This window comes from Arvicola amphibius, chromosome 12 (assembly GCF_903992535.2).
Source record: "Arvicola amphibius chromosome 12, mArvAmp1.2, whole genome shotgun sequence".
In the NCBI taxonomy this organism is placed as follows: Eukaryota; Metazoa; Chordata; class Mammalia; order Rodentia; family Cricetidae; genus Arvicola; species Arvicola amphibius.
This window is the reverse complement of record NC_052058.2, coordinates 39,956,684-39,984,003: the sequence shown is the minus strand read 5'-3', so window position 1 is coordinate 39,984,003 and position 27,320 is coordinate 39,956,684. Positions and strand designations below refer to the sequence as shown.

At 44.0% G+C, this 27,320-nt stretch overlaps 1 protein-coding gene across 1 annotated transcript; it reads left to right on the top strand.

Annotated features, from left to right (window-relative positions):
* The first annotated feature begins 13,726 nt into the window (after positions 1-13,726).
* Positions 13,727-25,586, top strand: Sftpd (surfactant protein D). Its single transcript, XM_038350099.1, has 8 exons — positions 13,727-13,773; positions 16,111-16,309; positions 20,713-20,829; positions 21,069-21,185; positions 21,495-21,611; positions 22,008-22,124; positions 23,161-23,244; positions 25,210-25,586. The coding sequence occupies exons 2-8, from the start codon at positions 16,114-16,116 to the stop codon at positions 25,584-25,586; spliced, it is 1,125 nt and encodes a 374-aa protein (XP_038206027.1). The 5' UTR covers positions 13,727-13,773; positions 16,111-16,113.
* Positions 25,587-27,320: the final 1,734 nt, after the last annotated feature.

Sequence of the window (27,320 nt, the reverse complement as noted above, 5' to 3'; positions counted from 1 at the left end):
TTCATTCAGTTTCAAGACACGAGTCCAGGGGACTAATGAATAGTCTTCCTAGAAGATCCTGCCTAACCTATCAAAAGAGTTCTAAAAGTACTGGTGATGAGGAAATAGCCCCCCCCCCAGTTCATCTGCAGTGAGATGTATAGCCCACATGTGTACATGGGTCATGCGGATGGCTCAGCAGGTAGATGCTCGCTGCTGTGCCTGATAAACAGGCAATGCTTTAAATGCCACATGTAGAAGAAAATGATTCATCAGAAATGTCTACCAACCACCCTCCTCAGACACAGTAGCATGAGTTTGTCCGTAGTCACACATAAAAAAAAAGAAAATCAAAGTTTATGAAATTGTACTCTGTAGTGTGGAGCTGTGGGCAGGCCTGCTTTTCATCCTGCCTGGCTCCAGCACGGCTAGCTTAACACGCGAAATAACAACACACAAATTGTATTCTTTTAAACACTGTCTGGCCCATTAATTCCAGCCTCTTTCTCACATCTTGACTAACCCATATCTAATAATCTGTGTAATACCACAAATGGTATCTTACCGGGAAAGATTCAGCACGTCTGACCTGGCGGCTGGCTTCATCCCAACTCTCTCTCTTAGGAGAGGCACGGTGGTCTGTCTAACTTAGGAGAGGCGTAGCATCTGACTGAGCCATCTACCTCACTTCCTTCTTCTTGTTCTGTCTACTCTGCCCACCTAAGGGCTGGCCAATCAAATGGGCCAGGCAGTTTCTTTATTAGCCAATGGGAATCCTCCATCAGTACTCAGACTTTACAATTACTTTTGACTATCTTTTTATTTAAATTTATGTAAATGGGTGTTTTGTCAGCCTGTATTTCTATACCATACGTGTACATAGTGTCTGGGAAACCGTAGAAGGCATCATAACCCTTGACACTATAGTTATAGACAGTTGTGAGCTGTTTGTCAGTGCTGTAAAATAAACCCAACTCCTCTGGGAGAGCAGTCAATGCTCTTAAGCACTGAGCCATCACTCTAGACCCTTTGCAGTTTTTTGTTTTGTTTTGGTTTGGGTTTTTTCTTTTTGGCTATTTGGTTGTTTTGTTGTTGTTGTTGTTGTTTGGTTGATTGGTTGGTTTTTGTTTTTATCTTGTTTTGTTTGCTTTTGGTTTTTTGTTTTGATTTTTACTCATTTTATTGAGTTATACATTTTTCTCCACTCCCCTCCCTTCCTCCCTTCTGCTCTTTTACCTTCTCCTGTGACCCTCACACTCCCAATTTACTCAGGAGAGCTTGTCTTTTTCTCCTTCCTGTGTAGATCAATGTATCTCTCTCTTAGGATCCTCTTTGTTGTCTAGGTTCTCTAGGGTTGTGGACTGTAGGCTGGCTGGTTTTTCTTTGCTTTATGTCTAACAGTTTTTGTTTATTATTATTATTTTGGTTTTGTGTTTTTATTTATATTTTTGTTTGTTTTTGTAGTGTCAGGGATCAAACCAAGGACACTGGCTTGGTCTGCAAGTGGTTAATTTCTGATATTCTCTCCCATGTGCTTTTTACCATTCCCACTCAGATAACCAGCATCAGAGATGAATAAAACCTCCAAGTTGGAAGACCTAAATTCAATTCCAAGCCCCTACATAGCAGCTCATACACACTGTCTGTTAACTCCAGTTCCAGGAATTCTGAAGCCATCTTCTGACCTTCTCAGGCATAATCATGTCTATGATATATATATATATATATATATATATATATATATATATATATATACACACACACTCATAAAGCACACACAAAATAAAAATAAAATATTCAGTCCAAGGCTTGGAAGATGGGTGAGGACAAAAGAAGTACAGGTGAACATCATAGAACATGACCACAAATTCCAGCACTCCAGAGCAACAGGATCAGGAGTTGGATGTCATCCTCACCTACACACGAAGTCTGATGCTAGCTGGGACTGTGTTTACCATGTTGTGTGAGAAGAAAATAAATAATGCAAAATATGAAAATATGGACATAGAAAAATAAAAGAAGAGATTACAAATTCAGCCACTCTAGGAGGTAATAAAAGCAGTGTGAGCAGCAGTGAAGCTTGCAGTAGTAATGCACACCTTGGTCCACACTTAGACTCCCAGCATGAAGGCAGGATCATGAGTTCAGGGTCATCCTTGGCTACATAAGTTGTTTTAGGTCAGTCTGCACCATGTTAAGATCTTGTCTCAAAAAAGGAGAGTGACAGAAAAGGAGGGGAGTATTTAGAAGGGAGGGGAGGGAAGACAGTAGAGAAAATGATCAAAGAAATACTTGAACGTAAAGTCCCTCAAAGCCAAGGATGTGCATTTTTTAATTGAAAGGGTCCATTGAGGCTTGAGGTGTGGCTCTGTGACAGAGCTTGTGACTAGTGTGGGCATGGCCTGTGTCTAATGTACATTGAATGAAAATAGGCTCTTACTTGGATGAATCATCAGATTTTAGGTTTCTAAGAGAATATCCTACAATATTCTGTAAAAGAAAGAAGAGATTGCCGGGAATTGGAGTAGCCCAGATATCTCCTTAGACACAATGCAACATACAAGTGTTTGAAATTCCAAAGATGATTGTTGTTGTTGTTGTTGTTGTTTTGTTATCAGAGAAGGAGAGGGGGCATGGAGTGATGCATTCCCAACTATGGAAAACAACTGCCAATCCAGACTGCTAGACCCAGCAACACCAATGGTCATAAGTGAAAAGGAAGAAATAAGTTCACTACTAAATAACCAAAGGGAATTTATGACAACTAAGTAAGAAACTGACTGTACAAGACACGAGAAGGGAATCTCTCTTCAGGAAGAGAGGCAGGGGCTGCTGGGATAGTTAGAAGGGCAAGGTGGGCTTACTGTAAAGCCAAAGAGCCTATGTACACCTTTCATGTCCCTTGCTGTCCTTTTCATCTCTTGTAATTATTGCATACTCTTCCCCATTGTCACTCAGAGCTGGCTTTCTTGAAAGCCTCTGCTTTTGCACCACTAACTACAAACGCTGGGATTTGGAGCTTGAGTTGAAATGTTTTCTGTGTTACTAAGAGAAGCAATGACCCACTATTTGGCTAAACTCTTTTTTCCACCCTTCAGATCAGGTCTCAGCAACTCAGGCTGGTCACTTGGTTTCTGATCATCTTGACTCAGCCTCCTGAGTCCAGGATTAGGCCACCACAGTCTGCCCCAAAGTGCTGGATTTTGGTGCATGAGGGCTTACTTAGAGAGCCTCCATACTCAGATGGCTCCAGCCTGACCAGTCCATAGCTTGCCACACCTTTTGCTAACTGCACAGTGGCTGGAATGATGACCTTCTGAAGAATCTCAGTGAAACTTTCATCAATACATATGTGATTTTTTTTTTTGTTTTTGGTTTTTCGAGACAGCATTTCTCTGTAGCTTTGGATCTGTCCTGGAACTAGCTTTTGTAGCCCAGGCTGGCCTCGAACTCACAGAGATCCACCTGCTTCTGCCTCACAAGTGCTGGGATTAAAGGCATGCACCACCAACGCCCGGCTCTACATATGTGATTTTTATATATATTTCCCCCCCCTCTCTCTCTCTTCCCCCCTCTCTCTCTCTCTCACACACACACACACAGTAACAGCCCTATGGATCTTTCCCACGTTCTTGTTCAATTTAGGAGACTATTTTTACCTACTCTGCCTTCATCTGGACCTAATTTGTCATTAGCTTTTTTCCCTCATCTTGGTGAAAGGGAGATTTTGACGGGAAAAGTCATCCTGGGCAGTGTTTGGAAAGTGAATTTTCAGTTCCCCACTATAATGTAGTGAGAGCTTTCTCACTGTTGAAGTATTAGACTGCTGAGAATCACCCAGAAGACTGAGAACTCAGGTTTATTGCACCAGTGTGTACAATTGAGCCAATGCTCTGATGGGCTGGGCCCCAGTCCAGAATGTTTCACAACATTTATAGGCTATTCATCATCATTTTTTATCTTTCCTGTCATTGATAGGCTTGGATTTTAGTGTATTTGACTGAGTACCATAAACAGAAATTTCTCTTTAGAAAACGTGTTTATAGGTACAATATGGCTAGAACAGCTATTTTGCAAGTGTACATTGCTCAAGAAGAGAGGGGTTTTAACTGATGCAGGAAGTTGGCAGAAGTTCAGAGATAGAGTGCAGTATGTTAGTTTCGGCTGTAAATGCAGTAGGAAATTTTAACCTATTTTATTCTTATCATAAAGGGGAGAAGCAGGAGTCGATGCTGACGGGCTTTCTTTGTATTCCAGGAAAGGCTTCTGGAAAGGACAGCTTGGCTTCTGGTGAACAGGGGAAAGCTAGTTAGTAGGGAGGGGAGGGAAGCTCCCTGTTACCTGGACAGGTGGTAGAGAGCTTCCTGGAGGATGGGGACTTGATCTGGGTATTTCAGGACTGGGGATAAAAAAAAAAATGGGTGCCTCTGAGAAGCATCTGATTTCTGTGCTTTCTTGGTCTCTGTAGTAAAAGACTCTGGAATATTAGCTCATGTGGTTCAAGAGCTAGGAAGTGTCAAGGCAACAAATGCTATGCCGAGAGCTCTCTGTTCTCACTCTGGGTGGAGGAAGGAAAACAGCCGGAGTCAGGCAGGGATGAAAGATGTATGAGCTAAGGACATCACTGTATTTCTCTCACAACGGATACCCTAGTGAACCAGGGCTCTCTGACAAAACAGGAGGGAAAAGCCCCCTTGGACAAGGCCCAAACTCATCAGACTTTATAACAGGAGCAATAGGTCTGGAGAGACCGAAATGCCACTTACTGGCAGTGTCCCTTGAGGCTGTTGAGTAGGAGATGTGGAAGGTAATCAGCTATCTAATGCAGCTGAATGACTCCAAGAAGCAGTGGTCCTTGGGGAAAGACCTTGAGGAGGAAACCATAAAATGAGGTGAATATGAAAGATGAAAGGGAATAATGGGATGAGATGTTTAAGAGGGGAGGGTGGTGGGAAGGTAAGGCACTACAAAGTCATATAAAAACCAAGTAGCTTATAAACTCCTTAAATACACACACACACACACACACACACACACACACACTCCTATAAAATATGTTTAATTGACTTACCAACATGAGGATATTGCTTTTCCCAGAAGCTGTAATTTGCCAAATGAAAAAATCAGTTCTAGCTATGGGATTCTTCCCTAAAGCTGTTGGTCCAGAGTATCCCAGAGATCTCTCCAAACAGTACAGGCTATTGTCAGTTTTGTTGATTATCTACCAGAAGTTTATGGTTAAAAACCCACTGCCAAGGACACTATATATTGGTGACAGGACAGGCAGTGTAACAGACCTTACTAAAAATTATAGCAAAAAAAAATACGCCTCATTAGGTAGCAATAGCCTCCTTCAGCTGACCATTGATTGGCAAAGTAAATAAAACCCTGCTTGTCTCTTGCCATTATTCACTTGGGAAACTAATCTTTACCAACACCGCGGAGAAATCTTCCAACACCGCGGAGAAATCTTCCCTTTGCCTATTATGTTAATAGAGACATGGGATGTTATGAGACCTCAAAAAGAATTCTGGAGAAGACAGGAAAATCAGAGTAAGAAAGAACTGCCTTCTTAAAACTTTGTCCCATTAAACTCTTGAGTCTACCTTCTTCAAATATGAAGAATATTTTTCTGTGGGGCCTAATCGCTACCTCATTTTCACAAGCAAGACTTGAATTGAAATGTCTCTTCCACTGACTTCTGTCTCCTGGTTTGTTTTGGGTAGAGGCATCTGGTAGTAGAACCCTCAGGCACAGGTCATAGTATTAATGTGGAGATTTCCTCCTGGCTAGACTACATAGTACTGGAAGTTGCTATGCAGTCTGATTGGGGAAAAAATCAACTGTCCTAAACATTTGTGAACCATGGGAGTTGTAGCAACAACTATCCTGGCAAATTTGCCCAAGGGTGCAAAAGTAGCATGGATGTTATGAGGAAAACCAGAACATAAAGCCTGTTCTACTGGAGGAAACTCATCTCTAGTTTTGTAAGTCTGGGCAACAGTCTTTGGCTGGGATATCCAGGGCAGGCATGGGGTGAATATACTACGATAGTAATAAACATAGACTGATTTTACATTTTCTGACCACAAGAACCCAAATAATCACACACAAACTATATTAATTAATTTGCCCAATGGCTCAGGCATATTTCTAGCTAGCTCTTATATCTTAAATTAACCTATTCCTATTATCTTATCTCTTACCATGAGGCTCAGGATTTACTAGTAAGGTTCTGGTGTCTTTTTCCTTCAGCAGCTACATAGCATCTGTCCAACTCTGTCTTCTTTCTCCCTACATTGAGTTTAGTTTTCTTGTCTACCTACATTCTGCCCTTCCATAAACCAAAATGACTTCTTTGTCAACTAATGGTAAAAGAAAAAAAAAAAACATATTCACAGCATACAGAGGGGAATCCCACATCATCTCCCTTTTTGTATCTAAATAAAAAAGATTTTTAACTTTAACATAGTAAAGTTACATATAACAAAACAGGTATCAAGCAAGAATTACAGTTACAATATTTCTTTGTGAGTCTAAAGTTTTATATCTAATTTACCTTTTATCAAAACTAGAAAAAAACTGTAGCTCTATCTTTCTTCAACTCCATCAAAGACCCCAGAAGGATATAAGCTTATCTAAGTTAACAGGAGATACATTGTAAGCAACTTCCAAAACTCTAGAATTGACAGTTCTTTTGTAACATTGGAGCATTCATCTTCAGCTTATAGGCCCATAGTATCTGGCAGACTTTTCCACAAGGCAAGAAACTTGAAAGACTGTTTAACCTATATTGGCAGTTTATTAGTCACTTTCTTCTACGTCTTCAGCAGAATGTCTGGCAGACTATTTCATGAAGCAGGAACCATGAAGGACTGTCTCATCTTTTGGAAAGTTCAGCAGTCAGCCACTTTTCTGTGTCCAGTTTATACAGCACACCATCAAGCAGTCCAGGCAAAAACAGTTTCTTGCCAAAATGGCTAGCCTTGTCATATTGAAGGCAAATTCCATAACAAGTTTATTCAATGCCCATCAACCTCTCTGAAGTAATTGGTGCTACCAGAAGCAGACATGTCTCACTGTTGATAAAAGTCTACGTTCTTAAAACATTGTAAATGCCATATTCTGTATGTTTTTGAAGTGTTGAAGATTATCTGTCTACATGAAATATGTCTGTACATCTTGAAAACCTAACTAACATGACTAACAGCTTGACTATCATAGATGACTATTAATTCTTAATTTCTAATTATATATTACATTTTTAAATGAGTTGTATAACATAATACCTTGAACAAGAGTAGAAATGTACATAAACAAAATCGACCTTAAATTTGTATCCATAAATCAAAGTTCATACCAACGTAATATTGTCGGGTTTCTGTCTTACCTGGTCCATGCAGTTATCAAAGAAACCAGAGTATAAACTGATTGATCCAGTATCTCAGGCTTTTTATTAACACTTATGACTTATATTAGCCCATTATTCTTATCTGTGTTAGCCACATGGCTTGGTAACTTATTCAGCGGGGCAGTCACATCTTGCTTCTTCTGTGGCTGGGTCACACTGCAGAATGGGACTTCCTTCCTCCCAGAATTCTCCTGTTCTCCTTGACCTGCCTCTACTTCTTGTCTGGTTGTCCCGCCTATACTTCCTGCCTGGCTACTGGCCAATCAGCATTTATTTAAAATATAATTGACAGAATACAGACCATTGTCACAAAGCAATGTAAATTATTCATTTCTGTATCATATTCCTCTTTAAATGAAAGCAAACATTTATAAACACTCATTTGGGGAATTTGGGTGTAGTTTTCTACAAATTTCTTCCTGCTGTTTGTTAAGCAAAGTATTTTTAGGGTTCATGGAGACCTTTTGGGAGGTCTTGTTCCATCAAACCACATTAGCCTAGAAGGAATCCACAGGTTTTCCTTCTCTGTGGAAACAAAAGCAGAACCTCTTTTTCAAAACAACATATTCTTAAACTCAAATTTTGAAGTCAAAAATATCCTTAAAATATATATATTGGTTTAGCTTAACAGCCCCCAGAATCAAATGTCTCTCTGCAGTCAAAAATTTCAAAGAAAACACAATAATATACATAATCCAGACTCTCTATGTATATTCCATCTTTATGTGGCTTATTTTTTTATTATATTACTTTTTTAATATTCATATTATTATCTTTGCTCCTTTAATCTATGACTGCCTATACTCTTTCTTCTCTCTCTCCTAAGCCCATGTACATTTATCCAACATTGTGAATCAGTCAGAGGTCTTTTTGTCTGAATCTGTTCATTGTGTATCTGTAATCATTTTCTGAGAAGGAACATTTTAAAATGGTAAAAGTGTAGTCACAGCAGCCCTGGATGCTGGCTCTGCCTCTCCCAGCCTTTAATATGGTAGAGATATGTTTACCACCAACTCTAGGGCCACTAGGTGGGAGCTTTGCTTACCACCTCAATTCTAGGAAACAGAATGCAGCACGTGAACCTTTTTTGTCTGAATAAAGGCTAAATGTGCCATGCAGCACAATGTACAGCCTGAAAATATCTCTGTGTATGGTGGCAAGAATATGCCATGTTCTCCTGCTTCTGCATCCCTAGCAGACCCTTCAAGCTGCTTGCCCAGGAGGGGTGCATAGTGGCAGGACTGCTCTCACTTACTTTCCTCCTGGCCCCAAGTGAGCATACAAGCACTGGAACCTGAAGTGGGTAAAGGGCTACATGGTGAATTTATGGGGTAGTGACCTATTGCAGCAATAGCCCCAAATGCTTGGGCACCATTATGTAAATGGAGACTGCTTTTACAATTTCTGGCCACTTAGGCCGAAATAATCACAGACAAACTATATTAATTACAACACTGTTTTACTAATGGCTCAAGCATATTCCTAGCCAACTCTTATATCTTAAATTAACCCATTTCTATTATTTATATTTTACCACAAAACTCGTGATTTACTGGTAAGGCTCCAGCATCTTTCTCCTTCAACAACTACAAGGTATCACCTGACTCCACCTTCTTTCTCCCTGCATTCAGTTTAGCTTTACAGCCTCACTACTACTACCATGCTGCCATAGGCTAAAGCAGCTTCTGTACTAACCAATGGTAATAAAACATATTCACAGCACACAGAGTGGAATCCCACATCATATCACCTTTTCTATGTAAATAAAACTTGCCTGAGAATCAGAAAAGTAAAATAGAAAAGTGTGTGTTACCACTGCCTGATCTGTAAGGCTGCCCAGTTGGGCTCTTTTACTCTCTGGTCTTCAGGCAAACTTTATTAAAATAAAAATGAAATGCCACTACTGTCTTTTTAAAGAAAAAATGTGTGTGTGTGTGTGTGTGTGTGTGTGTGTGTGTGTGTGTGTATGTGTGTGTGTTGTGGTGTGTCCCTAGGAGCTGGAGTCACAGGGAGTTACAATTCATCTAACTTGGAAACCTGAAAGCAAACTAAGGGCCTCTGACAATCAACAAGAGCTCTTAACCACTAAGATGGCCCCTAACTACAGCTCCTAACTATGTCATTTAGGAAATGGGTGTAGAATGTTGAGCTTAGAAGATGAGCTTTGAAACGGGTTGCTCAGGTGATACAATGATTATTACAAAATGAAGATAAAAAAATCATATCTAGTTAATTTTTATTCACTTTTGTAAAGTTAAGAACCAAACCCAAGATGCAAAGCAAGGACTCTACCACTGAGTACATCCTCAACCCTTTCTATTTGCAGAATCTTGCCATGTAGCCTCCACCTTATGATCTTCCTGCCTCAGACTTCTGAATGCTGGCACCATAAGTATGTGCCACCCTGACTGGCCTATGGTTAAGTGATAAATATTAATGTTATTAGGTATAATTCATATGCAGAAAATGTGACCATAAGGAATGTACTGTTTGAAGAGAATTGACTAATATATAGCTATCTGTACATGAGACCTGCGAAAGCTTCTGTAACCATCACCACATCCATCTGGATCATCCCTTTACAGTACTGCCCTCCAGCACTGAGGCCCAGATCCACTATTCTGTTCTCTTAGTAAAGAAGGCCTGTCTGTTTCCAGGGTTTGCAGCATTATACAGAAAATCCTCTTGCTTATAATTTTATTTTAATTACAAAATGATGGGATCCATTGTGCTGTGCCTTTTACTCAGCCTGTTGCTCAGGTTATTCATGTTGTACCTGCCAGTAGTTTGTCCTTCTGACACTGCTGAGCAACATTCCATTGCTTCTATAAATAACAATTTATCTGCTCATGAATTGTGGCTTGAGTTGTTTTCAGGATGAACAATTAATACACCTAAAAACACTCTATAATCCAGCTCAAGTTAATGCTCGTGCAGAGTAAATAAAAGTTGAGATGATTACTTTTTTACAGTTGTTTCCCATTTGGTGTTCTAGTACCAAAGTGTCCTGCCACCTTTAAATAAGACCAAATGAATGATACATATTTGGGGTCTGTTTGGGGACTGTGTATTCCACTAACTTTATAGATATCCTTAGCAAACTCTCCATTCTAATTACTCTAGCTTTATGGTGAAGCTCAAGATTATCACAGGAGCTCAGACACACATGTGGAAGACTATAGCAAGAGGTTTGCAAGTTAGAAACCAGTTTGGGATACACAGTGAATTGCAGGCTAGCCTCAGCTATACAGTGAGACCTTGTTTCAAAAAGAAAGAGAGAGAGAGAGAGAGAGAGAGAGAGAGAGAGAGAGAGAGAGAGAGAGAGGAAGAAGAAGAAGAAGAAGAAGAAGAAGAAGAAGAAGAAGAAGAAGAAGAAGAAGAAGAAGAAGAAGAAGAAGAAGAAGAAGAAGAAGAAGAAAAGAAGAAGAAGAAGAAGGAAAGAAAGAGGAGGGAGGGAGGGAGGGAGGGAGGGAGGGAGGGAGGGAGGGAGGGAGGGAGAAGAGAGAGAAAAGACAAACCAAAACACACAGATACAAACAAGCATATCTTCTAAAGTATGTTCTAGACTGTAATTTCATATGAATTGTAGAGTCAGATTAGTTTCTACATAAAATCGGCTGAGATACTGATGTGTTGCATTGACTCTGTGGTTCAATTCATGGAAAACTGAATTAGCAATACCAAGTCCTTTAGTCCACAAATATACCTATTTAACATTTAATATATGCATGGATGTTTTTCTAGTATTCCAGTGTGCAGAGCTTGAATATATCTTAAATTATTTAGGAGTAGTAACTGTTTGGCTACTGTTGTGCCATTGAATTCAAATGCTTGTTATTAAATGTGTGTAACACATAAATGTAATTGCTTTTTGAATGCTGACCTTGTATGCAGTAACCTCAGGAAACTGTTAACTGAAGCTGCCCTATGCATGACAGTCAGGACTTCCTACACTCACACACCAGTGACAAGCAAAGACAGTTTCATCTCTTTCTAATCCAGTGTGGTTTTCTTTTCTTTTTTTGCCAGTTTTGTTGTTTGTTTGTGTGTGTGTTTGGAGTGTTTGGTTTGTAGGTTTTTTTTTGTTTGTTTGAGATTTCTCTGTGTAGCCCTGGCTGTCCTGGAACTAGCTCCATAGACCAGGCTAGCCTCAAACTCACAGAGATCTGTCTGCCTCTGTCTCCCAAGAGCTGGGATTAAAGGTGTGCGTCACTACCAGCTGGCTGCACTTTTCTGTTTTCATGTCTTGTTGTAATGGCCAGGACCTTCAGTAGAATGGTGAGTGGAGCTGATGACCAGTCCAAGGAAAGGCAGCACTTTTTCTTCAGTGTGTGGTGCTGACTCCACATTTTCCGTAGTGTCTCACAACTACAGTACAATGACCTCATTCAGGAGGAACCTGACCTGGGTCCAGTGCTATTCCGGAATTCAAGACCTTTATTCAAATTCTATAAGTTTCCCCTCTAATGTTAGTATTCAGATCTAGGGTACAGTCTGTAATCCCACATCCTCTTTAGTCATTATGTTTCCTCAGCCCAGTTTCACTTGGCACAGCTCATGGCTTTGACTCAAGTAATGCGTTATTTTGCTTTGTTCCTCAACACGGGCTTGTCTGGAATTTCGTCAAGATTAGACTGAGGTTATCCAGTTCTGGCCAAAAGCACCACAAAATCACTCCTTGCCCCCTCTCAGCGCATCCTGGCTAGGACTGACGTCAGAAAGTCAACACCGTGACGTCTTCTGTTTTTCATGGCTTACATTTTGATTTTCTGACATGGAAACATGCATCCTACAAACCGCATGTCGTGGGGGGTAACTAAGTAGAGTAGGCACTGAACAGCACATAAGCCCACGAATTGTAAAAGAAAACAAATTAGGTAATAAGCGGAAAATGATGCCTCTGACCAGGTTCTCAGAGGTAATAAAATCCCAGACCGAGACAGCACCTGATAAGGGGAGGCCAACACCATTCTCTGGGAGTTTTCAATAGCTTCCTGGGTCTAAGTACCAGCACTTAAGTTTGGAGGAAAGGGCACCTTGGTTTTTACAGTGTGGCTGCTTTCCATAGAGCACCTTCCTGACCAACATGGAGTTCAGAGTCACTGGACAGTTTGCCTAGAATGACTGTGGGAGGGATTGAGTTAGTTGGTCCCCACTGCAAGGGCTTTTCTACAACCAAGCCCTTCAGAGAATTACTGACAATCTTAGTACTGTGGATACATACTATCATCATTGTCTTCACTGTCAACTGTACTGAGTCCCTTTCCCTTCCAGAGAGGTGGTAGCCAGCAGTAAATGGTCCTGGCAGACTTTCTGTCTCCATGGTTATGTGTGTGTCCTTCAGCTGTGTATGTTGTAATTTCTTGATTTCTCCTAAAGAAATAAAGATCCAAATGGAGTTTTGATTCAAAAGAAAAATATTGCCCTAACTCTAGGATCAGGAGATAAAGCCACCTTGACCTTGAGATATGTGGAGCTTGAAAAGCCAGCGGGGGGAGGGGAGGAAGGTGATTTGAAAAAATTTTTCAGTCATGGGAATCTGAAAACAAATATAGCAATGACAGCAGAATTGACAACTTCCAATAGAACCTTTAAGTTAAGAGCTGCCAAGTCAAGAGTTACCACTAAATAACAAGATTTTGAGGCTTCCCTCTAACAACCAGGGCAATGTACAAGTCAAATACTTGCTAGGAAGATAGAAGAACAAGGACCAAGATGCCACTTGCTAAGGGAAGTTTATACCATGGAGGATAAGTGGTGAGCTCCTATAGTGTTCACTTCCAAGCTGCAGCTGCCTGAACTACAGTCCCCATAGGTGGCTGCCTTTGCGGCCTCCTTGTCTGCCCCGCCCTTTCTGGCTATGCCAAGCAGCTCCCAGCTCTTTCTCAATATCTAGGTAAGGCTTTTGAAATGAAAGGGGGAGTATACACAGCAGCGGATTCTACCTTTGGAGAAACACAGATATGAACATGAAGGTTTCTTTTTTCTTCAATCATTGTAGGCCATTGTGCAACCTGGATGGGCTCTGGACATCAGATTCCTAGACGCTGGCTCCAATAGCCAGACGCTGGGGGTGCCTCCTCACTCCCACAAGGTAGAGAGGTCCCTGGCCAGTGCAGCACTAAGGGGCCAGGTGTGCGTAGTGTTGGGTATACTGGGGGCAGGTTTCCAGAGTGTAGGTGGGGTAAGTGTGAGTGAGTCAACAGGAAAAAAGTGTGTGTGTGTGTGTGTGTGTGTGTGTGTGTGTGTGTGTGTGTGTGACTTATCTCAGAAGACCAACGCTGGGCGGCTCTACTTATAGGGGCTGGCATAAATAAATAGTGGGTGACTGGCAAACAGAGGTTCATTTGCCTGGAGCTCGTGGGGCCGAGAAGAAGCGATCTGTGAGTGTCCCTGCCTCCCATTTCCTTTCCCTATAGGCTATAGATACCCTTTTGTCCAGCTGGGCTATTTATCCCACTGATTTTGAGCAAGGGAAATCTAGGTTTTGTTTTAGGTTCTGGATCAGGAGTGGGGGTTGGAGGTGGAGGACATAGTGAGGGTAAAATATCCTCTTTCCCTAGGTCACCTTCCTTGGTTTGGTGGAAGATTTGTCTTCTGAGTGGGGTTAGTAAGGATTAATACTATGCAGTGTCTCCCCAGACCTACACAGATGGTATGGAGAATACAGGTGGAATCTTGTCTTGGTTCCTAATTTCTTTTTTCTTTTTTCTTCTTTTGGTTTTCCGAGACAGAGTTTCTCTGTGTAACAGTCTTGGCTGTCCTAGAACTTGCTTTGTACACCAGGCTGTCCTCGATCTCACAGAGATCCACCTGCCTCTGCCTCCCAAAGTGCTGGGATCAAAGGTGTACAGCACCAGACAGTGGACACCAGAACTAGGCTGGGATTTTAAACTCAGGATGCTGTCAATAGCACAGAAGCAGGGACAAATGGAGTTCTCTCTTAGCCTCAATCTCTATGAAACAACAAACTTTACTGCACAGGGTCTCTGATTCGCTGCCACCTAGCATTAGGAAGAACCACTGTCTTCAATGAACTCTTACTGTGGAAGCACACAGACTGGGCGTTCTGCCCTCTGGTTCTACACACTCCATCCTCTTCCCAGCTAACTTGCCTATCTCGGATCTGAAAGCCTGTGGGTCTGCTCCCTGCAGGCTTCCTTCATGCTCAAGCAAACAGGTGGTAAAACAGAAGGCCTTCTGTCTTGACTCTTCCTCAGAATGAAGCACAGGACCCTAAAGTTAAGGTGGCTCCAGGTCAAGAAACAGAGGCTTTTCTCTGACTTGGGCTTATCTTTCAATACTGATAAAAGAACCTCTGCTAAAACAAGGGTAATGAAGGGGCCCGTGAGTTCAATAAGGCATTTCTAGGGAGTCCCTGGAGACCTGAGGAAATTGTGAATGAGAAATGGACAGAAGTTTTAGCCCATAACCACCAGCAGGTGGAGAAGTGCCTCTCTGGTGGGGAAGCCCTGGCATTTATGTACCCAGCCCTTGGTTATGGTGAACCGCTTCATTGTTCTGGCCCCTTTGTCTTTGTGCCCAGCCAGTGTGCTACCCACTGGCTCCTTCTTCTCTGAAAGGAAAGATGTTATCAAAGTTTGGATCTTGACTGTCCCCTGGCATGAAGACATATATGGTTTCTAGCCTTGTGGCGCTACTGAAAAGTGTTGGTCATGTTGGGAAGTTAAGCTCTTGAGAAAGATGGCACAGGTACCCTGTGTAGAGAGTGACCAAAGTCTTGCACCCTGTAGCCAGTTCTTAGCCAGACTAAGGCCCTCTCAGACAGTGACTGAATACTTTTATTAATATCTTCTCTCGGCTCCTCCTCAAACAGCTCTCCAAACTGAATAGACTACCTAGAATGCCCCCTTCTCACACAAAGGCTTTCCCTGGATCCCTCTCAGATAGTCCAGTAGGCTTCTGGGTATCTCTGGGTCTCTCCAGCTGTTAACTTACTATCTATGAAACTTGCTTGTTTTGTTTTGTTTTGTTTTGTTTTGTTTTGTTTTTCAAGACAGTGTTTCTTTGTGTAGCCCTGACTGTCCTGGAACTAGCTCTGTAAATCAGGCTAGCTTCCAACACAGAGATTCGCCTGCCTCTGCCTCTCAAGTTCTAGGATTAAAGGCGTGTGCCACCACCACCCCAAAACTCTTTAGCTGTGTTTCTTCTGTAATCTTCCTCATGGACTTGGTGCCTCATCCAGGAATACTAAATTGTCCATCCAGCATGCAGCCACACTCCAGTCTGAGCTCAGTGCAAGCATCTAGAGGCACTCAGATGCAGGTATATTTATGGACCAGTGCTGTGAGCTGTTGGTGCCATTCCAGGTAGCAAGGGAGATGATGCTGACGTGGCCTCAACTGAGTTGAGACAGTTGTTCTAGCATACAGACAGAGAGAAAGGGTACCAGGAATGAGGATAGTCATCAGTGAGGACCATTAGACACAGGAAATATTCTCATAGGGCTCCAGGGGATAGATGGACAGTATTGTCAACCCCTACCAGAGTGCTAGTCAAACAACTCACTCCCTCAAAGTCAGAATATGTACCCACCTCCATAGACTGCTTTTGGAGTCTTACTATCTTACTGCTCTGGACCCTCATCATAGATGAAGATGTGGGCATGGAGACTTCTCACCTGCAGACTCATCAGTCACTACCTAACACACATTCTAGAATCATCATCATCATCTCTTTTCACCTTCTCATCCCTGCAGGCCATGCTGCACCTCCTATCCATGCTTGTCCTGCTCGTGCAGCTCCCGGGGAATGGGGGAGCAGAAGTGAAGACCCTCTCGCAGAGATCAGTACCCAACGCCTGCACCCTTGTCATGTGCAGCCCCGCAGAGAATGGCCTGCCTGGCCGTGATGGACGGGATGGGAGAGAGGGTCCTCGGGGCGAAAAGGGTGATCCAGGTAGAGCTGGGATGGGGGCTCATTCTGGTGGGGTGGGGGAGGGGCCGGAATGGGACCCAACCTCAGATGCTCTGTGATAAACTTGGAGGTGGGCTTCTCCCTTCCAGGGAGTGACTTTTCCCCTGGTGTCCAGGCTACCTGCCAAACACATGTCCTTTTTGGATGCAACATGTGTTTCCTCCCATCACTCAGCTGACCTGATGCCTCCCTTGGGATCTCTGGATTCTTGTCCCAAGAATGAGTAAACCACTGATATTGGGGTTAACCTCTTGGGCCCTGTTCCAGCAGTTAGCAATTATTCATTTTGATTAAATGGTGCCTAGGTGACAGATAGTTTTAATATTTAAACTCCACTACATACATCCACAGTCCTATAAACAGATCTTAGTGGCAGGAACTGCCTAAGGCATTACAAGGGAAGACTGGAATTCATAGGTTTTTTTTGTTTGTTTGTTTTGTTTTGTTTGTACAAATCTGTGCTTGGATGGGTTCCCACTTGAAAATCCATTTAATCCTTTCAAAAGCCACAGGGAACATACCAAACTTCTTTAACACATAAAGTGGGGGATGTTAAAATTGAAAGGACACAGACTTCTTTACTAGAGAGATCTTGACTACTAGCTGCCTTTCTGTGACCATGACGCTCAGAGACACCTACTCAGTGCCACAGTCTCAGTGTGCCTATCTCCAAGTGAGAATAAATAGCACGTACCAAATGATCCTTGACAAATGATGGAACCAAAGATTTTCTTTTATATTGAGTCTTCTGGGTAAAGTTCCATTTTCCTGCTGACTGGGTTGGTGAAGTTTTGATAGGTTCAAGTACCTTGTTTCATACCCCAGTTGGCTTTTAGTTGGAAGAAAGACCAGACACTTAGAATAAATACTGTCTCTAGGCTGCATGGGTAAAGGGCAAGAGAAGATATGTCTCAGGTAAGACGCAAATGTGTGAATGGGCTGGGGTTTGAGAGCCACCGGGGAGAACCATACAAGAGGAAAGGGACTCAGAGTGGCAGCTTGCTCTCTCAGAGATCCCCATTTCTCCCTTGATCCCAGAAGGAGCTATGGATTAAGTGTTAGGGGATTCCTTTTCTCCCCCCGCTTCCCTTCCCGTCCCCAGAGTGAGTGTTAGGAGATCCCTTTTCTCCCCGCATCCTGCTCTCCCCACGTATTTTTCCTGGTCTTTGGTTGGGCAACAGGCAGAGGAAGAGCTTGAGGCAAAGAATGGCTTGTTTATTTTTCTGGCTCCTCCATTCCAGTCACTCACTCCCCAGGAACTTTTGATGACTAATCTATTGGGTAGATTTTTAAGCCCAGAATTTGTTGAAAAGGTCAGTTGGAGCTTAAGAAGAGACACTCTTGAGCAGGAGATGTGGCAGGGGGCCAAGGATTAGATCCGGGGTCACTATAGTGAGACCTCAGACTAGGAGATGTTCCACCTGAGTCAAGGTATGTCTGTCTTAGCTGGGTACATATGTGATGTGGCTCAGTCACGTAACCCCCAATACTTCACACATGGGAAGAAATACAAAGGCCAATTCTTACAGAAAATTCACAGACGCCCCATCCCACCTGCACTTATTGCCCTGGGAAGGCCTCTCTTGTCAGAGAGCAGTCTTCAAACCTGGGATTTCATCTGTTTTCTCTCTAAAATAATCTACATAGGGTTTAGTCTCTTAAACCCCCTCTAGTCCTGTTTCCTCTGAGGACATGGTGTGCTAGGCAGTACTCTGTGAGGAGAGAGATATATTGCACTTCCTCTTCTTCGACAGTTACCCATGTCCCATGGTTTGTTATGAGTCTCTTGAAGACCACACATGCAAAGTAGTCCAACCTGACCCCTCTAATCAGTGCCCTCCCTTGCCAGCTGCTTTGACTAATCACTATTTCATATTCACATTGGTGTATGATTTAGTATCCACAGAAAACAGAACATGGGACACTTGCCTTTCTGTGTCTGGCTTTATATGATGTTCCTTACAACCACCTACTTTCTAAAAATGATAGGATTTGATTCTTCTTTATGCCTGGATAATATCCCACTGTGGATATATAATGCTTTACCCATTCATCCATTAGTAAGCATCTAGGCTGTTGGCATATCTTAGCAGAGGTGAATGATGCTGAAGCAAATATGGGTGTGCAGGTACCTGTTTGATTTGTTGATTGCATATCACTTGAATATATTCCCAGGAATAGTAGGATCATATGGTAATTATAGCTCTAGTTTTTCTTTAGAAAACCTAACACAATTTTCTACAACAGCTTTACTCATTCATTTTCCTATATAAAGCTTCCCTTTTCTCTATATCATCACTACCAATTGTTGTTTCTGTGTGTAATACACACACACACACACACACACACACACACACACACGGGGTTTGGGGATTTAGAGACACGTTCTCACTGTAGCCCTGGCTGGACCTCACTATGTATACCAGACTGGCCTCACAGATCTTCTTCCTGAATGCTAGGAAAACATGTGGCTTATTTTGCTTTGTTTTATAATAGCCATTCTAACTGGGGCAAAATGCAATTTTATTGCAGTTTTTATTTACATTTCCTTGATGGCTACTGAAATTGACATTTTTTAAATTACTTTCTGACGTTTTATTTCTTCTCCTGAGCACTCTGCTCAGATAATCTGTGCATTTTTTTTTCTATTGTCAAGGTCTCCGTTTATTGGGGTGAAAGTTACAGCTTATATACCCTTGAATGGGGTGGAGGTAGGGGTAGGCAGGAACTCTGCCGAGGTAACTGAAGGTCATCAGCCAGCACCTGGTGTAAGCCAAAGCATGTGATTCATTAACATTGGAGTAAGGGGTGGGTTCCTTTAACAGATGTGATCCATTAGCATTGGAGTAAGGGGTGGGTTCCGTTAACGGATAGCTCTCAAGATAGTTTGGGATGAGGGGTGGGATCTCCGTAAACATCCTTGGGAAGATGGTCCCTGACAAATCCCCCTTCCTTTTATTAAGGAAGGCAGCTAATAAGTGGAGAGCACTGGTCAGAATCTAACCACATAGTCAGACCTATAGGAGAAGGGACTGGGGCAAGGAGGACCCTTCTCTCGAGTGGAGTCTCCTATCCTCTCCTGGGAACAGAGGGGTGTCTTATGGGTAGTATTAATTATTTTTTGGCCCTTAATGATGGCCTGTGATGAGGGCTCTTGTCTTAGGCCGAGTGGGGACCAGGTTTTTCTCCCCATTACCCGTCATAGGGTTCCCAGGGCCCTGTCTTAGGTTGGGGGCGGTGAACATGAACCCTACAGCATGGACGGGCTCACTGTGAGCCTTGTCAGTTTGGTTGCTCACCTTCCTGGACTTAGGGGGAGCTGGGAGGACCTTGGACTTAACATAGTGAAGGGAACCCTGATGGCTCTTTGTCTTTGGAGAGGGGTGGAGTGGGGGTATGGGTGGAAGGGAGGGGAGGGAAGGGGGAGGAGATGGAAATCTTGAATAAAAAAATGAGAAAAAAAAATCTGTGCATTTTTAAATTAGATCAGTTGCTTTTTATTGTTGCTTTTCTTAATCCCTTAAATATTCTGGCTATTAAAGCTTTGCTATGTGAATATTTGACAAGTTCTTTGTCCTACTTGGTAAGTTGTCTCTGCACTCTGTTGGGTATTTCCTTTACTGCACAGAGGCCCTTTAGTTTGCTACACTCTATTTTTTTTTTTGTTTTGTTTTTCGAGACAGGGTTTCTCTGTAGCCTTGAAGCCAGTTCTGGAACTAGCTCTTGTAGACCAGGCTGACCTCAAACTCACAGAGATCTGCCTGCCTCTGCCTCCTGAGTGCTGGGATTAAAGACATGCACCAAAACCACCCGGTTTGTTTGTTTGTTTGTTTGTTTGATTGATTGATTTTTGGTTTTGTGCACTCTTATTTTTAAGTTTTTACCCCTTGTGAATCTGAGGCTCTTCACAAATAAACAATGATCAAGTAGATAGCAAGTTTATTGTTATTATAGTAAACAAGTTATCTATGTAGTGCAATTTCAGATTCAAAAAGGTAAAATAGTTGGCTCTCCTGACACACACTCCCAATACACTCCCCCACATATGCACACCCAGTTATATACATGTATGTACACATCTGCACACTTGTCCTGTGGTCAATGATCAATCAGTGCTGACCAAATGCCTTCTGCTGTCACAGTGGCCTTGGGGCAGGGGCAAGAGCGCTTCATAGAAGGAAGCTCTGCTTGAATTCACCTCCAAGCCAAGGACATTTGTTTCTTCTAAGTGGGGACACTGGTTTTCATTTTGTGGGTCACCAAAGGACCAGGGTGTGTGACTATAGGCTGTCCATGCTGAAGAACTTCCAAAGACTTTGTCTTGTAGACATTGATCCCTCCTGAGCCTAGGACTAACTTAGGATTCATTTATTTTGTTTCTATAGGTTTGCCAGGACGTATGGGACTCTCAGGGATGCCTGGCCCTGCAGGTCCAGTTGGACCCAAGGGGGACAATGGCTCTGCTGGAGAACCTGGACCAAAGGGAGACTCTGGACCACGTGGTGAGCCAGGGGTTATGGTATTTATCTGGTGCCTACAGCTACTGCTTCTACCACAAGGCAATGCAAGGGGCAGGCACAGAACCTGTCCCAGGAATAGGGAAGGAGGATGCTCTGAGGAAGACACTGTGTCATTTCTGGATGGACTATTGCCTCTTTGACCTCTGCTCTGACATTCATCTTATCCACTCCCATTGCCAAAGGAGTCCGTGTCACTGACAGAGCTGTTCCTTTTCTGCCAGGACCTCCAGGACCTCCGGGTGTGCCTGGACCAGCCGGGAGAGAAGGCCCCTCTGGGAAGCAGGGGGACATAGGACCTCAAGGCATACCAGGTCCTAAAGGAGAGGCTGGGCCAAAAGGTAGGTGACAAGTGTGTCTAGCCAGTGAGGCAGAAAGGAGGAACGACAGTGAGGCCCAAGGTGTGATCTGAGGCACGGTCAGACTGCCAGGAGGAACCCAGGGTACGAACACCGTGAAGATGTGCACACATCATACTGTGCTGACAGAATTTCTCCATCAACCTCCACAGAGGAACCCCAGGCAGCAAAGAACAATGTTCCCAACTCTCTACCTAACCCCACAGTTCTCTGAAAAGGCCTCCTGCTGAGGAAAGCATGCACACTGAACATCTTCTTCCCAGTGTTTCTCACTGTTCGTTCCCTTCTCAGGAGATGTAGGTGCTCCAGGCATGCAAGGATCTGCGGGGGCAAACGGCCCTGTGGGCCCCAAGGGAGAAAGAGGCGCCCCTGGTGAGCCAGGAGCCCCTGGGAATGATGGGGCAGCAGGTAAGTGATGAATCTATGGGAGGCTGAATGGAGTTCTACTGTGTCTCCTGAGAGCTGCCAGGGCCTCTATCCCCTCTTCAACCCACCAATTAAGTCAAAGCTAGGCTGTGGAAGCACCCTGCTTCCAAGGAGGGTGAATGCGAGGTCTCTGGGACTGCTTGTCTGTAGGGAGAGGACTGCTTTAAGGCATGGGGAGTCTTTTTCATGGATTATATACATACAAAGTTGATTGCTGTGTCATAAGGACAGTCATACAAAGAGTGGGCATGTGTCTGGGTTCTAGGGGAGCCTATATGTGAGAAATATACATAGCTGGGTTTAGGATAGACTATGTCCAATGAGGTGAAAATGGTGGAAAATGGGCACACAGCTCAGCCAGTTCTTCTTGGATTCCAGGCCCTACAGGAGCTGTGGGTCCCCAGGGAGCTTCAGGACCCAGAGGGCCCCCAGGACTCAAGGGGGACAGAGGTCCTCCTGGGGACAAAGGAGCCAAAGGTGACAGTGGACTTCCAGGTAAAGCAGAAGCTTCAGGTACTGGGACCCCTCACTGTGATATAGCATCCTTCAGCTAGGCATGAGCATCTTATTAGGACAGGTGGTAAATGGAACTTAAGGTCAGCAGATAGGTGGAGGGCCAATTAGGTTCTGGCTTAACTATCTAAGTCATGTGGGAAGGCAACTTGGTAATTTCTTTATCTGACCATGGGAAATGGGTGACAACAGCTGACTTCCTGGTTTATAGGTCAGGCTTGTGTATCTAACCACCCAGTGGGTGAAAAATGTATAAGCAGTGTGTATTTCTAGTCTTCTTTCCAAGAATAGGGTTGTTATGATATTTCCTGTGGCAGGATGCCATCTGCTTTGGCTTGCCATCTGGTTCAGACTTAGTTGAAGTTCAGGGCCTAATTTAGGGACCATAAGAAATCCCTGAGCAGAAGTTGGGTGTCATGGATCATACTTGTAATCCTAGTACTCAGGAGGCTGAGACAGGAGGATCACTGAGTTGCATGTCAGCCTAGACTACATTAAACCGTGTCTTGAAAACAAACAAAAACACACCAGGGAGATAGATCAGCCAGGCGAAATGATAGCCATACAGATATGTGTTCCGGTGTTCAGGTCCCCAAATTGTGGGTGGCCACGGCAGTCTGCCTGTAATCTCAGCCCTATAAGGGCAGAGGGGTGATCCCTGGAGCTAACTGGCTAGCTAGACTAGTCTATAATCAAGCAGGGTGTTCAAGTGAGAGACTCGGCCTCGATATATAAGATGGTAGGTGGTGGAGGAAGATGTCCAATATTACTCTTGAATTACATGTGCATACACACGTAACATACATACAGTACATCACACACACACACAAAAAAAACAACAATATTTAGAAAAAAAGAAAATCCATTCACAGCTCGAAGCTGCTCCTACAGATGTAACTCTTGGTGGAAGTTAGCAAGCTCCCCATCTTGACCCTTTCCCTCTTCTTGAACCTGGGATGAAGTTGTTCTTAGGTTTGCAACATAAGCTTTACATTTCTCTCCTTTCCCTCTTCCACAGATAGCGCTGCACTGAATCAACAGGTGGAGGCCTTAAGAGGACAACTACAGAATCTAGAAGCTTCCTTCTCTCAGTATAAGAAAGGTGAGTTCCTGGACCTAATCAAAATCTGTCAGTGATGCATTCTGGTCCTTTTTGAGCTAGCGTCACTCATTTGGCTGAGCTTTGCTCTAGGTCTAGGATGGGAATGAGCAGGAACTAAGTCCAGGGCTAGACTTGCAACTGGAGCCACACAATCAATATCCATCAACACACATGAGCCCCAAGTGTGATACAAGAACACACAGACTTGCACACACAAGACAGATATGTGGTCCTTCTATGTGCTTTGGATGATGAGTGGGTATATCCGTGTGGCACATGCAAGCTCAGCCAGGATCATAAACCCTGTGGGACAGCACATGAGTACTGCACGACCTGTTCAGAGCTGCTCTAAGTACCATCCTGAGCCCATGGAGGCTCCTCCCCAAGATCCTTCTACAGATAGAGAAGGACAGTGTGTCGGGGCACAGCTTGGACTCTGAGCAGCCTCACAGTGTAGGACCTCTCTAGAGTACAAGCCCTCTCCAGAGCCCTGGAGAGTCCTTTGCAGACTTCCATGCATGGGTACAAAAGCCACAGGGATAGGGGCCCATTGAGTAAAACAGATGTGACGTGTTACTCAGATGAAGTTTTGTGATGTGACCTGCCACTTCAGAGTCAAGGAAGTGGCAAGGGAAGTGACTTTGTCTTGCCTCGGGTAGTCATTAACAGTTGGTTTGATTCTGATTTGAGTTTCACCCTTAACCCCACGCCCAGTTTTTCTGAATACACACACCTCTCAGATGTACCTCACCCTCTCTCCAGTACTTCCGAGGATAGGAGGCTGAGGCCAGCCTGGGACTTGACGCAACTCTCAGGTGCCCCACTCTTTCCTTGACTGTTCCTAACCCCAGCACACAGTGAAGACCCTGACTGCCAAACTATGTCTCCTGTACTCTCAGAGTAATCAGAGTAATTCCCCAGAAAATGTTGCTCAGTTCTGCATAACAACTGACATGTCTTGGGCCAAACAAGAAAAGTTGGAGTTTCCCTTTGAGGGTCTCCCTCTCTCTCTCTCTCTCTCTCTCTCTCTCTCTCTCTCTCTCTCTCTCTCTCTCTCTCTCTCTCTCTCTCCTCTCTTACTGTGTGTGTGTGAGGTTGATGTCAAGTGTTCTTTACCCTTTTATTGGTTCATCTTGTTTAATTGTGTGTGTGTGTGTGTGTGTGTGTGTGCGCGCGCGCGCGCGTGCGTGCGTGCGTGCGTGCGTGCGTGCGTGCGTGCGTGCCTTATGTGGCAAAGTGTACCATGGTGCTCACCCGGAAGTCAGAGGACAGCTTTGTGAAGTCAATTCTCTCCTCCTACCTTCATGTAGGTTCAAGGAATTGAACTCTGGTCAGCGGGTTATGCAGCAAGAGGCAAACCCCTTTACCTCTGAACCATCTTTTCAGCCTCCACCTTGTCTTGTTTGTTTGTTTGTTTGTCTGTTTGTTTGTTTGTCTGTCTGTTTGTTTGTTTGTTTGTTGAGGCAGGATCTCTCATCTCACTAAACCTGGTGCTTACTGTTTTAGTAAGGTTGGCTGGTCAGTGAGGCCCTCCACACCACCCTAGGCTCTACCCGCCTCCACTTCCACTGCTAGGGGTTCCAGACTTACCCCATGTCTAGCTTTTCTATGAGTGTGGTGGATTCAGACTCAATTACTCATATGTGCATAGCAACAGCTTTATGTATTGAGCCGTCTCCCGGCCTGTGTCTGAGATTTGGTGTCAGACTGGGGGCCTTGTATTTAATTTCTTTAAGCTCCGGTAGGCTTGCGTGTGAATGGGGGAACATTGCACCCACTCACGGGTTACACCATGAAACTAGGACTCCTCCAGAATGGTGTGCCTTTGCTTCATCACCTCTGGTTCCCTAATACCCTTCATGAGAAGCTTGGGAGGAGGCTTCAGCTCCAGCAGGAATTCCTCACAGCCCCAGAACTGTAGCTGGGAGCTGCCCCCATTTCAGCTCACCTTCACTCCTCTTTCAGCTGCGATCTTCCCTGATGGCCGAAGCGTTGGAAACAAGATCTTCAGGACGAGCGGCTCTGAAAAGTCTTTTGCAGATGCCCAGGTGGTGTGCAGGCAGGCTGGAGGCCAGCTGGCCTCCCCACGTTCTGCTGCTGAGAACACTGCCATACAACAGCTGATCACAGCCTACAACAAAGCTGCCTTTCTGAGCATGACAGATGAGCGCACAGAGGGCAAGTTCATTTACCCCACAGGAGAGGCTCTGGTCTATACTAACTGGGCTCCCGGGGAGCCCAACAACAATGGTGGAGCAGAGAACTGTGTGGAGATCTTCACCAATGGCCAATGGAACGACAAAAATTGTGGAGAGAAGCGTCTTGTTGTCTGTGAGTTCTGAGTCTCTAGGGGCTCAGAGGGAACAATACTGTACCAGGAGCTTGGCCACTGGGGTATGGCTCAGACCTGTGTGTTGCCAACATCCTAATAAAATGTGACTACCTGCCTAGCTTGGGTTCTCTGTAAAAATCAGGCCAAAGGCAGGGTTACCACAGAGTACAAAGTATCTCAGAGTAATGTGCATGGATGTCTTCCCATGCTGAAAAACTCTTAGGAGAAAGAGAGACCACACTGTTTTCCCCATTGTAGGGGATAAAAGTCCATCTCTATGACCTGTCACAGAATGAGATGCCTTCTTCTTGGCTCTGAGGCTTTTTTTAATTTTCAGTTTTGTTTGGCCTGAGGTTCCTGGTGTCCCGGCTGCTCCTGATGGCTTTGTCTTACATACCTGTTGTTCTCCTTCACCAGGAGAACAACCTCCTACGCACAGGCCCTAGTTCTGTTCTCATTCATTCCAGCATGAGATCACCCTGGCTCCTGGCTTCATTTTCCATCTGTGGGCCATTTCTGATCAGGATTTCTTTTTGATGCCCCCAAACTAAAAAGTGGTAGGCTAGAGACCTCTAGCTGCCTGAAAGCCCAGCAGAATGACGAGGCAGGAATGGTCTGTTCCCCTACCTGATGTCACGGCTACACCTAGGATAATGGTCCTCAAAAGCCCTATCAGTGGGGCTGAGAAAGACCTCTGAACCATTGTAATCTCATCTGGAATCTCAGTGAGGTAGGAGCAGAGGAGCTAGCCATGTTCAAAATCATCTAAGGCTTCTGTTGCCAGACATTTCCAGGGTATTCTATCCCTTCCACTTCAAAGATAACCTAGTTAATATTCCTTATCCATTTTAAAGTTTATTTTAGTTATATGTATATAAATGTTCTACTGGAATGCATGCATGTGAACCATGCACATGCCTCTTGGTTCTCTAGAACTGGGATTGTGGATGGTTGTGATACATACATATAGATGCTGAGAATTGAATTCAGGTCCTCTGCAAGAGCAACAATTGCTGTTAACTGCGAAGCAATCTCTCCATCCCCATCCTCCTTATCTTTCAAATGTGGAAAGTGAGTCCAGGGAATGGAGAAGACTCAGACAAGGATGACTTGGGATGGTAGAGTTGCTGGGTCATGAACAAATTTTTCTTGACCTCAAAGCTAACAATTCTATGCATTTGGATGATTTTGACTCAGTCTTCTAAAATTTATTTGAATTATACCTATGTTCGAGAAATGGGAAGGACACCTGGGTGGACCACCGGCCTTTAGAAAGGACACAAATAACCCCTCTCTAGTCAGAAAGCCTCACTTCTCCTGTCCTAGAGACCAGAGGGAATTGTCCTTTCTGTATAGTCTCCCCGACCCAAACCGAACCCCTCTTCCAAGAAGTCCCTTGGCATGACTTGTAGATAAGATACTGTGTTTTATGAGAAAAGCCCCACACTTTCAGACAACGTGAAGCCAACCCCCAACTGAGATTCTTTTTTTCCTTGTTCCTGGGAAAGAAAATTCCCAGCACCTTCTGAAAAACAGGTCAGTTGCGCAATGAAGAACAAACAGTTCGTGGCAGAGGCCACACCTGGGCACACAGGTGGAGGGCGCTGAGAGAGGCTCCTTTAACAGACAGGATCAGGAAGCAACTGGATCCTGTTTAAAGCAAAGTGGAACCTTTCCTATAAATAGATGCCTCCATGGATGTGTAAGAAGCGTGGGGGAACAGGTGGGGCTGAGCTGTCCCCCT

Coding starts and splice junctions, on each gene's coding strand:
- Sftpd (XM_038350099.1), top strand. CDS start 16,114: ATGCTGCACCTCCTATCCATGCTTGTCCTGCTCGTGCAGCTCCCGGGG. Junction 16,310..20,712: donor GGGCGAAAAGGGTGATCCAG/GTAGAGCTGGGA, acceptor TTGTTTCTATAG/GTTTGCCAGGACGTATGGGA. Junction 21,186..21,494: donor AGGAGAGGCTGGGCCAAAAG/GTAGGTGACAAG, acceptor TTCCCTTCTCAG/GAGATGTAGGTGCTCCAGGC.